This window comes from Polyodon spathula, chromosome 17 (assembly GCF_017654505.1).
Source record: "Polyodon spathula isolate WHYD16114869_AA chromosome 17, ASM1765450v1, whole genome shotgun sequence".
In the NCBI taxonomy this organism is placed as follows: domain Eukaryota; kingdom Metazoa; phylum Chordata; class Actinopteri; order Acipenseriformes; family Polyodontidae; genus Polyodon; species Polyodon spathula.
Window position 1 is genome coordinate 35,607,154 of NC_054550.1, and position 15,436 is coordinate 35,622,589.

General features: G+C 45.2%; 1 protein-coding gene across 8 annotated transcripts in view; it reads left to right on the forward strand.

Moving 5' to 3' along the window:
* The window catches only part of LOC121329783 (kinectin-like), a 35,419-nt gene that overhangs the window by 599 nt on the left and 19,384 nt on the right, over positions 1–15,436 (forward strand). For 7 of the 8 annotated variants that reach the window (XM_041275570.1, XM_041275575.1, XM_041275574.1 and 4 more), the window contains exons 2-11: positions 9,399–9,969; positions 10,258–10,401; positions 10,672–10,815; positions 10,962–11,086; positions 11,406–11,519; positions 12,629–12,769; positions 12,864–12,958; positions 13,199–13,343; positions 13,884–13,980; positions 15,256–15,428. In XM_041275570.1, coding sequence (XP_041131504.1) covers positions 9,399–9,969; positions 10,258–10,401; positions 10,672–10,815; positions 10,962–11,086; positions 11,406–11,519; positions 12,629–12,769; positions 12,864–12,958; positions 13,199–13,343; positions 13,884–13,980; positions 15,256–15,428 — 1,749 coding nt within the window. The remainder of the gene's footprint in view (positions 1–9,398; positions 9,970–10,257; positions 10,402–10,671; positions 10,816–10,961; positions 11,087–11,405; positions 11,520–12,628; positions 12,770–12,863; positions 12,959–13,198; positions 13,344–13,883; positions 13,981–15,255; positions 15,429–15,436) is intronic. The other variant, XM_041275571.1, reaches the window with a different exon arrangement.

The following is a 15,436-nucleotide window of genomic DNA, read 5'->3' on the forward strand; positions in this document are numbered from 1 at the left end:
TCTCAATGTGGTTATAATAATGTACAGGAGTGTTTAATGTCACTGTTAGTAATCGTGCGAGATCTATATATAGAACACCATGATGCAATGGCTTCAGTGTCAAGTGAAATATGTTTTGTTTCCCTTCTCCCATCTCGTTTATGCTGTCGCGGGCTATTACTGTGTATTAAAAATAAATCTAAATAAATGAATGAGAAGACCTAATTTCAGAAGCATTTCCCAAAGCTCCGGCCCCGCATTGTGGCCCTGTCGTACCGGGAAAGGGAGTCTTTGGTACCGAGCTTTGGTAGGAGTGAGCTTGGAGAGGGAGGGCGTTTCTTCAACGTACTGCGGGTGACATACTTTAGTTATTATTGAGGTCCGATTGCCCTTTAGCTCCCAATGCATACAAATGTAGTGTCACACAGCCTGCCATGTGCCTACAGTAGGTCAGGAATCTCCATCCTGTATGCGGAGCGTGTTTTGGGAGGGCCTCTCTTCCCACACCCGAGGAGACATGGCAAGCGCTAATGCTGCCTCTACAGTTGGAAGAATCACATTCCTTGTATTTTTTGTCTTGCGAATGGATAAGTGTTTGCTGTACTGTGTAGTTTAGTGAAGATGCTGTGCTGTGCAAGTTCACAAGGAGATGCGTGGCAGTTTACTCTCCACTAACCTATTTAGCTTCAGTGAAAGCTAGAATTTTAAAGCTGTTAAAAATATTTTTTTTGTATCATTGTCTCAATCTAAAGAAAAACATGTCATGCCTTGTAAAGAATTTGGGTTCTTGATTTTTAGATTATCTTTGTTTAATATAAAGATGTATAGTGTGTGTTACCCAGCCTCTCACCTGCCTGGTTAGCGACTCACAAAGACTTTTTTTAAATGAGTGACATACAGACTCTCCTGGTGGAACCATGCCAGAGTTGAGCAGTTTCATGCAAATTCCAGCCATTGAAATAAGACTTCTGTTGCATAGCAGTTTCAGCCATGCCAGGTTTTACAATGAGATTGATTAGCCACAATGTGTAAGTAACAGCTCAAGTTTGTTTTATTATTAAACTCATAGTAAAACCAGGAATGGATCAAACTGCTATGGTAACAGGAGTCTCTGTTTCCATTCCTGAAATCTAGAACATGTTTAAACATAGTTGATTTAGATTGTAAGTATTATTTAGTTGATGTAATTGCTCAGATTTCCTTTCATTCTTGTTCAGTTCTGTGGCAAGCTGTGCCTTCATTCCTGTGTGTGCTGATTAGGAACTAATAAAGGGGAAGGAAAGATCTCCACCCCCTATTCATAATTGAGTACAGAGTTGCCTGACACTGTGTTTTGCTTTGTGATAGCGCTGCTAATATAGTATTGATAACTTCCTGACCCAGCGTGTTATAGGCCTGTACATGCTAGAATAATTAACCTTGTAGTTGGTCGCCCTTTTCTGATTGCTTCATTTACCTGTCTTGCAAAAAGCCAATGTTTTGTAGGATTATCTAAAATAATTTTATTGAAAACTTAAATTCATGTGCAGGCTACTTATTGAACTGTCGTCTTGTAAAGCAGCATTTGTTTGACAAATATCACTCCTTGACATGAAGACACATTTTTAGTATTGGTTAAATATGTTTAGGAGACACTTTGTAATTCAAAGTAGTTTCGTTTTCTATTTGTCATGCTGGTTAACATTTTTTTTGCATTGCTGAGCTATTTGGATGTCTAGCTTTGAATGTCAAAGCCCTCCCTTTTTGCATCAGATTTGGAATCAAGTTCGTCTACAAAAAATAATCTTGAATGAATGCCTTTTGAATCTGCAGAGTTTTGGCTTGTACCAGAACTTATGCTGGATGAGCACTTGTGAAAAAGAAAATGTGGGTTTTATTTTCGTGTAAATCCATGAGAGTAACGGGTCTCGTTGTTAAGGTGTGTGAGCCTGAAGGGGATCCGAAACTGTCCCTTGTGTCGAACCGCGAGTGGTGCAGGGGCACCCCGGGACAGACAGTAAATCTGCATTAAACAGGTTCAACATTACAGTCTTCTACTGCATGAACTACTGTTGAAAGTACACAGCAGTTCATTATATAGCTTCCCTGGCTTGGTAGCACTATTCTTGGTCTGCCTTACAGTCCATAAGGGATTGATGATCAGGGTGTGGCCACTTATATTTAACTATTTACCATCCTTGTAAAATTAACTCCAATACTAACTCCTGGCGGGATATCAACGACTGAGCTCACAATTGGCAATAGATACCTGTGACGTCTGGAAATTGAAGCAAACACGTTGTATTGTGAATTTGTAACAGTCCGTTTTAAATGGAAACACCCCTCAGGTTAACTACCCTGGTGGCATTGCAGTGCTGCAGCTCTGTAATGGCCTGGTTCATGGCACATTTGCCAGACTCGGACACACACCGAATGGGGTGAGGGATGGATAAAGCCCACCTCACTTTCAGGCATGTGAATTGTGTAATAAAACCCAGTTGTGTTGAGATCCTGTATTGGAGACTCCTGCAGCTGCAGCAGTAGGGCAATGATTCGCTCTCTGAACTCCACCGTTTCTTCAATATTGTAACTGGCCTGCTCTCAGCTAATACCGCTTATCATATATGTTCCTTGTCGTGGGAGTATCCCAAGTAAACATTGGGTGAAATACAGTGGATAACACCCTTTTGCTCCAGTGGATGTGATCGCAGGCTCTTAAACAGATTGCTTCCTCTTGCCAGTGGTGCTGCCCACACTGTGTTCAGGGCTTTACCATGTGCAGGGTTGCATGGAACAGGCTGACATACTGTACTGTGGGTATATGTGACTTGTGGTCTTAAAGACAGAATGTTTCCTATTTGGTACACAGCTTTAGCATACAATTTGCTCGGTTAGCTTCCTTTTATTATCTGTGTTGTAGTAAAAATGTATTATTTTACCAACACCTTGTTTTAACCTCTGGCATATAAATGAAACAGACCACACGCATGCTTCGAGATGGTGTCTCTACAGTCACAGCTGCTTTCGCTTCTTTCAGTGAAGTTCCATTACCAGTGTTTTCCAGGGAAAATTGATAAATCAACCGCATTATTTTAATCACTGGCCATTTCATTATTGCGGATTATTCCATCAGACATGACACATCAATACAACCTATTGCATACCTTTCTGTATTATAACATAGGTTCAGTACAATGCTGAAAATACCAGAGAACGAGCGCGCTAAGGGGACATTTCCAGGACAATCCTAGGGTACCTGTTGCCAGTGGTGCAGATTTATAGGAGCAGCACCATGGCTGTAACTCACTCATTGCATAGCAGTTTCACCCATACCATGTTTTACTATGAGTTTGATTAGCCACAGTGTGTATAAGTAACAAGCACAGGTGTGTCTTATTATACTACTAGTAAAACCAGCAATGGATCAGACTGATGTGGGGGTCTTATTTCCATCTCTGGCATTGTTGATGTGGTGGCACAGTATTTAGAGGCAGCTCTCATTCATGTAAAGATGTTTGTGCCCAACGGTAAACATGTTCCTTCATTAACAGTAAACGGTACTGGTTAAACGCTCTCTTTCCAGCGGTCTTGTTCCAAACAAAGTGTCTCTGTGAGCACCCTGTGGAGGAGGTGTGGTGGTCTGTGTGTTGTGCTGATTACAGTAGCTTGTCTCATTCTCCAGAGTCTCCTTGGCAAAGCAGCGGGCCTGACAACATTGGAACCAGGAGCACGTCTCGCTGGGAGCAGGACTTCACGCACTGGCCCGTCGTGATGATTTTTTTTTTTCCCCCTTGAAACTCAAACACTGCTTGATTTGAGTTCATTATGATATAATGTGAGAAGCAGCATCATTTGAGTTGGTAGACTTGGTGCCTTTTGGTAAAGAGCAAAATGTTCTTTGAAAGGGCTTGATGGTGGTGTGTAGCAGGATTAGTCTGAGCATCTGCCTCCAGGACTGCACCTGGGCCATTGAGGATCGCTGTGTCACTGCACCTTTTACAAATATAACAGACTTCCCAGACCTTACCGACTGGTGTGAAGCAGATGGTGACTGATGGGCTAGACGAGAACAGAGGACTGTGACATCTGAAAGACCTCAGCAAATATCTGTGATAACCAAAAGACTGAATGCAAGTAGCAAGCAAGCCGTTAGCAAACAGAGCAGTGCTGATCGAGGAGCTACACCTGAGGGAACATCGTCTTCCTGGCCAGAGCCCAATAAAAAAGGAATCTTAGCTTGTGTTTGGTTCAACGTGAGGGGTAAAAAGCACCCGACCTGCTGAAATGGTCACAAATAAAGGCAAGGATGTGTAGTTAGTGTGCTGATCAGTGTGAGGGCAAGGTAGCAGAATGTCCAGAATCTCCGAGAGACGGACTCCAAACCTTCTGGAACCAAATAATTTATACATTTATAATGAACATTGGCCAAGCTTAATATCTCTGACTTCGAATCTGATTAGAGATTTGATTAGCTGTGTATTTGCTAAGAAGGTGGCAGCTTGAGAACGTTCCTGTCGGCTCCAAAGAATTATAGCTAGAAGAAAATCAGCAGGTCCTGACCAAGTCCAATCTAAATTTCAGCATCATCACGTTTCTACTGCTGCTTTTGGCCTGTGTCTGTGCCAAATTCCACTGGTCCACCGGGCCGACAAACTTTGTGGACTGCGGATCCCTGTTGTGTCGCCCGCCTCACTGTTTACTCTGCAAAGCGGCTCTTGCTACAGTCTGTCAAACTCCTGGAATTACCTTTTTTGGGGTCAGATATTTAACATTATGATGCAACGCCCGCTACTCTTCGCTGTACTGTTTCAATGCCAGCAGCACAGCTGTCGTTCATGCATGGAAGTGGAGGACTATTTGAATATTATTACGAACAGGCGTTCATTTGGTAACAAGTAGTGGATTGAGCGTTTGACCTTCCTTTTCTTTGAAACAAGTGGCCAAAATAAATGTTTTCACTTTCTTATCTTAGTACCTTTCCTCCTGACCCTGTGTGATTTCTGTTCACAGAAATGTGAAAATGTGAATGCATGTTGTTCCCCGTCTGGCTACGACAGTCCAAGAGGAGAACCTGCTGTGTTGCAAAGTTGATGCTTTTGTAACCATTTGCATCAAACCCGGGTCAAAGTCAGCGTTGCGACATCAGAACAGTGCAAAGGCCAAGTGTTGATGTCTGGAAAACAGAGTTGAATTAAAAAAGTCAGACGTTCGCCACAAAATAATGCTAGATGGTTGGCCAGATGGTGTAAATGATTAATAATGAAACTCATTGGTAATGGGTTTCATAATGCTCGTTTTTTAAAAAAAAAAAAAAAAAAAAAAAAAAAAAAAAAAAAATCTTGGTGACTTTATTTCAGTTTGAATCTTGTGGGGTTTGCTTGTGAAATCAGAGCCTGTTTCAGCAGATTAGATACAGTTCAGATACGCAGTGAAAATTACAATCAAGTCTAGACAGCTCTGAAGTCTTTCCCATCGGGTTGGGAAGCAATGTCACAATGATTTACGCTGAGGAATATTTTCTTCTCATCTGGGGGCAGTCATTTTCATTGGTGTAGCAAGGCTGTAAAGAGAGGGCTTTTCATTGCCAGTATTTGGCCTCTGTACGCCAGTGCGCAGTAAAAATGCCCTGGGAGACTGGAACATAATCTTTACACTATCACCACTCATAATCTTTACACTAGAACCACTCAGCTTTACAAACACTCCAGTACAGATGTTAATTACCTCTGATTGGTACTCTGATGTAAACATGAGGGAAGGACCGCTTTTGTCTTTTTTGAAATCAATACATTTAATGAATGGGTTTTGTTGAATACCTGCCATATTTATTTATTTTTTTAAATATTTCTTAGACAATTCAGAGCACGAGTTTCTGCACACCCCTAAATCACTTTACAGGCATGAGTAATATAAATGACAACATGCTGCTGATGTCTTTGCTGAACTCAGTCAGACCTGAAGTAATGCGAGTTCAGACATACTGAAGTAAAACAGGACTTCAGAAACCCCGATGCTGTATTCCAGATGTATTTGTTAGATTTAATGTTTTGAATATCCAGCTCTTTCAGGGGCAGCTAGCCTGTGACCCAGGAAAGGATTTCAGTTCAGATGTATGAACAGGTGGTGGAAAGACCCTGGTTCTTTTCCACTATCAGGATTAATTGGTATACATCATCCCCAGCTGCTTAAGACCCTGGGGGGCAGGTCTGAGGTCAATGAAATCATTCGGAAAATGCCTGGAATGACTTCCTGGCTGGAGTGCAGTGCGTTAATGGCCACTGCTCTTCAGTTCTGGAAATGGGAGGTTAGAGACAAGCCAGCGAACAAGCAGGCGAGTGAGATGGATCAGCAGAAGAATGTGCCCAGCCAGACCCCGTCCCCAACACCTGTGTGAAACGCTGCACGTTGCGAACAAGCAGGCAGCAAGCGGCAAAGTTTGCAGGAACGTGTCCTGTTCAGAATGGAAGGTATTTTAGCTGCAGGGCTGGTGGCAAGCTGAGATTACTGTGTTCAGCAGATAGCCTAATTGGTTCAGTGCGCTGAGGTGTGGAGAGAGAGGGAGGATGGGGGGAGGATGAGGGTGCACTGCTGAGGACCCTGCTCTAATGCCACTGCATGCATTCTCTGTAGGCGCCACTCCTCTTGTATTTTAAAAATCACTGGAATAGCCACCCCTTTATTTTTCATATGTTTTTCATACGGTAGGAACCTGGCATTAAATTAACAATCTATATGCATTCGTAATGCTGTTCACTGGATTTGTTCTTTGAGTAGTGCTGTACTGCTTGCTGTGGAAAAGCTGTTGAGCAGCAGCGTCTCGGTGTCTACAGCAGTGTAAATATGTACACTTTCAGGACCTGCACTGCTTTTAGGGTCCTCTTTTCAGAGTGAACATGAACCTTGAATTTTTACCAAGATCTGAAATTGTTCTCATGGACAATGACTCCCAGCCTCTTGTCATTCTTTCAGATCGTGAACTGGATTTTACTGCACTACCTGTTTAATTACAGGGATGGAAATAAGACTCCCATTGCATAGCTGTATGATCCATTCCTGGTTTTATTATAACACACCTGAGTTTGTTACTGTACCTGTACACGGTGGCTAATCAAGCCAGTATTAAAACCTGGACTGGGTAATCCTGCTATGCAATAGGAGTTTAATTTTCAACCTTGAATCGTTACACTGCCTGTCTTTCAGAAAGGTGGCAGCCCTTAGCTGTGTTGCATTTTGCCAAGAAGCTGTGGTTTGTTGGCATGTGTAAGTACTGGTGAGAGAAACTGGCATTATCACTGTAACAGGTTAAACACCTATTTACACTTTCAGGGGAACAGACACTAACTAGTGCAGAGGTTGGCGACTCTTGTCATGAAGAACGTACCCCTAGCAGCCCAGGTGTTTTGTTTTCTTGATAGCTGCTGGACTGGGACCGCCTCAAGCCAACTATGTAAGACGGGATGATCCGGGATTATGCCATTTCAGCATTCGGAGCAGCCTTGCCAAGTCAGCTCCCTGCAGCACTGAGCCCATATACACTAGAGAGAACGCCGTGACCTTTATCACCTAGGAGACTCCCTGCAGCACGGAGCCCATATACACTAGAGAGAATGCCGTGACCTTTATCACCTAGCAGACTTCCTGCAGCACGGAGCCCATATACACTAGAGAGAACGCCGTGACCTTTATCACCTAGCAGACTCCCTGCAGCACGGAGCCCATATACACTAGAGAGAACGCTGTGACTTTATTCACTGTTAACGGAGTCTCCTACGGGTAGTGTTGGGAAGGCTGTATCTGATTGGTCGCTGCGGTGCCACTTTGGATTTTTAGTTTATAGTTTAAACCTTTACAGCCCAGTATGCTGATGCAGACCACCTTTTAAGACTGGCTGGGAGGGAGGGAGCAGAGGTGTTGGGTGTGCCCCACATCTTGTTTTCAGCTGGCAGCTGTCTGGGCTAATTGGTGTGTCTGTCAGCCCAGGCGAGGAGGCAGCCGGCGGACTGTTTTTTTGGGGCTGATGCACAATTATCCGAGGCGCTGGTGTGAGGAAGCCTGCAGGGCCAGAGCTGATCAGGCAGCATGTTCTCTCGCTTTCTCCTCTCCCACACAGCTGTGTGGAGTGAGCTCATGTCCTGAAAGAATAGCTTAGAACAACAACAACACTGCTCTAGTATGCAAGTACAGTTAAACCTGTATAAAAGCCCACTGAAGGACCGTATAGTGGCTACTAGGGTGATTCCGAGTGCAAGTCAGACCATAGCAAAACTGTTCTTGTAGTCTCACAGCTGGGTGAAGCGAGCTGACATGCTGAAAGAATCTCTTAGAAGAATGCAGCTTCCCTATGAAAGTGCAGTCATTGCGCGTGTGAAGTCATGCGCGAGTCCTGTGCACTTCATTGCAGACAGTCTTTAATATAAGCCTGCATTAAACACTGCCTGCACTGAAGGACTCTGCAGTGATCACATGGAGGAATCCCAGGGTATTGTCTACAGCAGGGCTGATCTAATCTGGTCCTCAGGGTCCAGAGTCCTCCAGGTTTTATAGGTGTCATTAAATAATTGACTGGAAGCAGGTTGAACTGGTTCAGTGAAGTCATTTAGAGTGCAGGTGGAACAAAGAACCGGGGGTGTCTGCAGCCTGAACTTCAGTGCGACCATCGCACGAGTGTCCTTGTGACTGTGTGTGGGCTGGTTTGCATGTTAAATAACTATTTTAGGTTGTGTTTATTAGAAGGTTGGATTTGTAAATTGATTTGGTAAAAAAAAAAAAACACCTCTCCAGTTTGGTTCTGTTGTGTGATGGTCCATTATCACAAACCTCGGGTCGATTTGCATGTTTTGCGTAGCCTGCAGTAAGAAGTGGCTTTCTGTTGCTTCCTTGTCGCAGGACGGTTCATTGCAGAAGTCTTGTATAAACAGGAAGACACTCAGGTAAGGCGGAGTTTTTCCATTCCCTGGGCAATAGGATTATCCAAGACTGTGATAGGAAGGGCAGACTTGAAAACAAGGAGACATTTAGTGACACCCAGACTTCCTTGAAGTCTGAAAGGTGCTTTTGTGTTTACGGTTTGTTATTATGAGCTTGCAGGTAGGGGTTCAGTTTATTATTTTGTGCAATTTGTCCCATAGTTATGTTCAGTAGACAAAATAATTATGCATAATGGTTTTGTTATTTTTAGTGTTTGCACGAATGTGCCTCGATCCTATAGGAATCTAGTCACACCCAGACCTAGAGGGGCATTCAGCAAGGGAGTCTTTTTCAAAGGGATCCACGCATATTTAGTTCACATCAGCTTTGAATATATAAACCTCTTGAGCTTAACATTTGCATTTCTAAAAAAATGAATATTTGACGTGTTTCTTGTGACTGACCTGTGTCTTTGTGAGGTTCCGGATGGACCTGTATAGCTGACCTCTCCTTGGCTTCTGTCCCCTGCCCAGATCATGATGGAGCTGTATGACTCTCAGTACCTGCTCATCCTGGCCCCCTCCCTGGTCATTGCGATCATGTTCCTCTTCTTCTGGCTCTTCATGAAGGAGACCTCCTATGACGAGGTGCTGGCGCGGCAGAAACGCGACCACAAGCCTCTGCCGGTGCGCCCCGAGAGCCGCAAGAAGAACGAGAAAAAGAAAAGCAAGAAGAAGGAGAGCGGGGGGGGCGTGCTGGGCGATGTGGCCAACGGGCAGGAGTCTGACTCGGAGCACCGGGACTTCGATTTGACCGAAGCTGTGCCGGAGGAAGAGGACCAGACTAGCTCCATCGTCATCACACCCGCCAGCAACGAAGCACCCGCGGGGCTCCGTGACAGGAAGAGGCGGGACAGGAAGCAACAGCAGCAGCAGCAGCAGCAGCAGTCCAGGGCGGGCCAGGATGAGTCTGCCAGGGAGGTGAACGGGTCGAAACCAGCGCCCAAGAAGGAGACGATGCCTTTGACCAAGCAGCCCACCCCGCCCACCGACGCTGCCTCAGGGAAGAAGAAATCCATGCAGAAGAAGCAGAAGATCGAAGCAGGTGAGGCAGTATAGAGCACTAAGAACAAATTCACTCACCCTGTTCATTCATGGTTGCACTATGTTGACAGTAACCTGTGAAAGTTGTATATTTTCCTGCCTAATTTTAAAAACAGGGGAAACCTCTGATTTTGTATATCACTGGACGAGTAACAGGAATAGCTACAGAAATTTAAACAAATGCAAAAATTACCTGATGCACCAACCTGTTATTGAAGTCTATGAATGGAATTGGATAACTCGGTTAAAGGGCGCTCTATCTCTCCGTCTCTGTCTGTCTCTGTTGCAGATGATTTCCACACAGAAACCAAACCGGAGTCGGTCTGTGTGCCCACCAGGAAGGAGGTCCCGCTTCTGTCTCTTGATGCCAAACTGCTGGAGAGCTCGACCGGCAAGAAGAAATCGGCATCAAAGAAACAGAAACCCGAGCCAGGTACTGTCTGAACAGAACCACACACTGCACTGAGCTAAACTCTCAAACAGAAACCCGAGCCAGGTACTCTCTGAACGGAACCACGCACTGCACTGCGCTGAACTCTCAAACAGAAACCTGAGCCAGGTACTCTGAATAGAACTGTGTTCAGAAGAGCTTGTTGCACAGGACAGCGCTTTCCTGAAAGCCACTGCGGTAACCAAACCTGTGAACTGGAACCCGCGCCGAGCCCTGAGCTGACCGTCAATGTGTGTGTCGTGTTTCTCGCAGGTCTGGGGGACGAACCTCTGAACCTGGCCCCGGTTTACATCCCCCCGATGTACAGTGACCCTGCCACGGCCGTCCCGGAGAAGAAGAGCATGGACACAGCCACGAAAACCAACGCAAAGAAGCTCAAGAACGAGACTGACAAAGGTGAGGGAGGACTGGTGGTCTACCAGAGCTGTTTTTGAATGTCGCAGTTGTCAGTTTCAAGCTCAAATTTATTTATTTTTAATAACACTCCCAGGGTGCTGAGCCAAGTCCCCCAGTAACGTGTTTGACTTGTTTTGTGTTTCCAGAAAACTCTGAGGTGAAGTTTAAAGAATATCTGTCGATCTTGAAGAGCCTGACTCAGGAAGAGACTATCAACGTGGCTGCCGTGCTGATAGAGAGGAACCCGGCCGTGCTGGACAGCTGGCAGAGAGTGAGTTGCACAAACTGGGGAGGATAGTGGTGCTGGCAGAGTGAGTTGCACAAACTGGGGGGGGGGGGGGTATAGTATAGTAAAACCAGGAATGGATCAAACTGCTAAGCAATGGGAGCCTTATTTCCATCGGTGGCTGCTGTCCTGTGATTGGTCACACAGGAGACTAGTTATTGTAATCAGTGTAAAGCAGAAGGATGCATGATGCTGTGATAACCTCTAGCAGTTGAGATTGAGACATGAATGGCTACAAAGGGGAATATTTTCATGATTAAGCATCTCTCCTATTGAAACGCTGCCCTTGCCTGTGTTCTTGCAGCAGAGCGGGAAGGCAGACATCACTCTGCAGCAGCTCCAGGAACGAGAGCGACTCCTCTCTACCTTCCAAGAGGAGGCCTCCATCGCCAAGGAGAAGGTCAAGCAGCTCTCCCAGGTACCTTACCCCTGGAAACGCCTGCACTAACCCCCCTATTACCGTAACACAATACCAGCCTCTAATACACTAGTGCACCCTGACCCCTAGCCTCAGTCACTTTCCAGTAAACCCTAACTCCACCTCGGTACAGTACCAGCATTTCACTTTCCAGTAAACCCTAACTCCACCTCGGTACAGTACCAGCATTTCACTTTCCAGTAAACCCTAACTCCACCTCGGTACAGTACCAGCATTTCACTTTCCAGTAAACCCTAACTCCACCTCGGTACAGTACCAGCATTTCACTTTCCAGTAAACCTTTCCAGTAAACTTTCCAGTAAACCTAACTCCACCTCGGTACAGTACCAGCATTTCACTTTCCAGTAAACCCTAACTCCACCTCGGTACAGTACCAGCATTTCACTTTCCAGTAAACCCTAACTCCACCTCGGTACAGTACCAGCATTTCACTTTCCAGTAAACCTTAACTCCACCTCGGTACAGTACCAGCATTTCACTTTCCAGTGCCAAGAGGTCATTGACCTTTTCTCTGGGTACCGTACACTACACTGACCCCTAATTATCAACAATATGTTAAAATATCAGAATTTTATATTGTAGCTATCGCAGTGCAGCTTGCTGTGCCAGCCTGGTAATACACCCTGCGCTGTGCAATGAGTTTAACCTGAGTAACAGGTTTTAATAATATTATTATTATTATTATTATTAGAATTCATGTGAAATGAGGTGTCTCTTGATTGTTCTTAGCTGCCATGTGGCAGGTTCAGGGAGACTCATGGATCTCTCTAATCTCTGTGATGACTTGGCCTAGGTAATGTAATGCCTGGAATTCCTCCTGCCTGTTGTTTTTGATCAGTCTCCACTCTTAAGCAGAAGGGGGTTGAGTGGCTGGGAGGGGCTCAGGCTGGGGAGTCCAGGAATGCCATTGAATGGTATTCACACTGACCCACTGTTACCCATGGTTTGTGAGCCTGCAAGGAGCTGTAAACCTCTGCACACATCGGATACCTTCCAACTTCCCCTGTGTGTCTCTCTACTTCCCATAGAGATGGCAGGGTTCTTAATCTGGGACTTTTCTTCTCTCACTGTTTCTTTATCGTTCGCAGGAGCTGCTGGTTGAGAAGCAGAAAGGGAGCTTGGCGGAGTCCCTGCTGAGGGAGCAGCGAGGAGCCATGGAGAAGGAGCTGAGTGTCCTGCAGGGTAAAGCCCAGGGCAACTACCAGGAGAATCAGGCTGTGCAGATAAAGGTATTAGGGATTAGGGATTCTTCAAATCAGTGAATGCATGCATTGGCTGTGACCCCTACTCTACCCAGGGTCTCTAACGTTTTTCTGTGCTCAGTTCCAGCAGCTGGAGGGTCAGATCGCAAGGTTGCAGCAGGAGAACGGGATCCTGAGGGACGCAGTCAGTTCCGCCACCACCCAGATGGAGAGCAAGTGAGTCAGTTCTCCCTCTGCAGTAATAAGAGGCTAGATTACAGAGATAAAAGTTGTTGGCTTCCTTGGTGGAGGGCATAGTGGAGGCAGCTGTAGAGACATGCACTTCCCAGAGTTTTGTATGTGTCTAGGCTATGTGTGTTGAGTGGAGTGGTGATTGGTACAGTAGAGGAGGGAGAGGGATCGGTGAGGTCATACCCAGCATGGCTGTCACTACACCTGACGTCCTCGTGTTTTCAGGCAGTCCTCGGAGCTCACCAAGTTGCGCGGGGATTACGGGAGAGTCATGGCGGAGCTGGCTGAGAAGAGCAGCAAGCTGCAGCAGGAAGACGCTCTGAGGAAGAACGTGGAGGTCACCTACAAACAGACTGTTAGCCAGCTCGAGGTACAGGAGGGGTGGAGAGCAGAGAGCGGTGTTAGGGGCTGCAGCGGGGTTCAAGCTCAGACGAAGAATGTACATGTCACCTACAGATGGAAAGGGGAGGGGGGGAGTATATGTGCATTATAATTGGAAGGATTAGGAGTAAAGGCTGGTTCATACGTCAAATGTACGACCATCGCTTAGGGCGGTTTTTCTAGTTTGTAGTGTCTGAGTGTCTGTCGATCCAAGGGAAACTGGTTGAATTTTTCTGAACTCCAGCTAGCCGGTCACATCTCACCACAGTCTCCTAGTGGTTGCAAAACTGAACTATGAACCGGCCTTCACTGTGATGGAAATGTGTTAGAGGCTGCAGCAAGGCAATTTTACAGATTGTATTGCTGGCTGCAGCTTGACGATGCGCAAAGGAAGTAATGGAGGGCTGGGTCTGACTGCGTGACAGGGAAACAGGTGTCAGGGGGCAGGACTTTTATATGGGTTCTCTCACTAAGATGGAAGAATGTTGTGGTACCCTGATTGAACCAATTGTTCCCCTCTCCCTGGCAGGGTCAGCTTCAGCAAGCAGAGCGGAGGTGGGAGGATCTCCAGGGATTCCTGCGCAGTTTGACAGCTGAACACGAGAAACTGCAGGCCTCCAATCAGGGTGCTTTTAAATATGTATTACACCTGCGACACGGCTCCAGACAAGCAAGTGGTGCTCAGAGCTGTGTGTGTGTGTGAGAAATCTGGTCTTGTGACCACAGGGTGACTACCTTGCGACGTGGTTGACTAGAGTTGAGAATAATTCAGCTCTGGCTAACAGTCTCCCTTGGGTCACCGTTGGCGCACAGTCAAATGATTTGAATGTGTTGTGCATTCCGGGATAGAAATAAGACTGCCATTGTATAGCAGTTTGATCCATTCCTGGTTTTACTATGAGTTTAATAACTCACCTGGGCTTGCTACCTCGACACTGGGCTAATCAAGATCTTAGTAAAACCTGAATTGGGTAAAACTGCTATGAAATAAGAGTCATATTTACATCCCTGTTGCTATACATCCTAAAACCCTGTAATAACAATTCCTGACACAACTCTGAAAACTCGTTAATTGTATATGAGAACAACTGCTTCTATAGTGATGAGGTATTATTACACTATGTAACACAGTTTTTGTTCCTGGGTAGTAAGTGTTATTTCCTAATTGCTTTTGCCTCAAAAGTATAGAAAAAGGCTATTATTCCCCACAAACTTTGCTTTTGTGACCAGGACAGTGATATTTCAAAATATCACTATTTCCAATGGGAAAACGGGCAAATGTGTGTCTTTTCGTTCACATAAAGTCAGAAAAAAACAACATATGAATCCAAAGTAACATGTATTTATACTAAAGTAATATAAAAATGACTACAAAAGATTTAGAAGCGAGTAGTATTTACAGTATAATCGTAAATCTCGAAAAACTACTCTCTCCTAAATCTTTTGTAGTCATTTTTGTATTACTTTAGTAGAAATACATGTTAATTTGGATTAATATGTTGTTTTTTTTCTGACTTTATGTGAACGAAAAGACACACATTTGCCCGTTTTCCCATTGGAAATAGTGATATTTTGAAATATCACTGTCCTGGTCACAAAAGCAAAGTTTGTGGGGAATAATAGCCATTTTTTATACTTTTGAGGCATAAGCAATTAGGAAATAACACTTACTACCCAGGAACAAAAAATAAAAAAATAAAAAAAAAATTGTTACATGGTGTTGTTGTTGTTGTTGTTGTTGTTGTTGTTGTTATTATTATGATCTTTCTCAAATGGGAGGGGTGTACTGTAGCCCAGGCTGTCCTGGCAGGACGCTGTAGTAATTGCAGACTGTGTATGACACCCTGTCTGGGAAGGGTGGGGCTGCAGTGTGGAGTAAACTCACTTGTTTTCCCTTGCAGAGCTGCAGAACAAGCTGCTTGCAGTGGAGTCTGAGCTGGGCAGCAAGAACAAGGAGGTCCAGACCCTGCACAGCAGCCTGACCGACACCATGGTGTCCAAGGAGCAAGTGGAGCAGAAGATGATGCAGCTCCTGGAGGCTTCCCAGCACAGCCGGGTCGAGGACACGGTGCAGGTACGAGA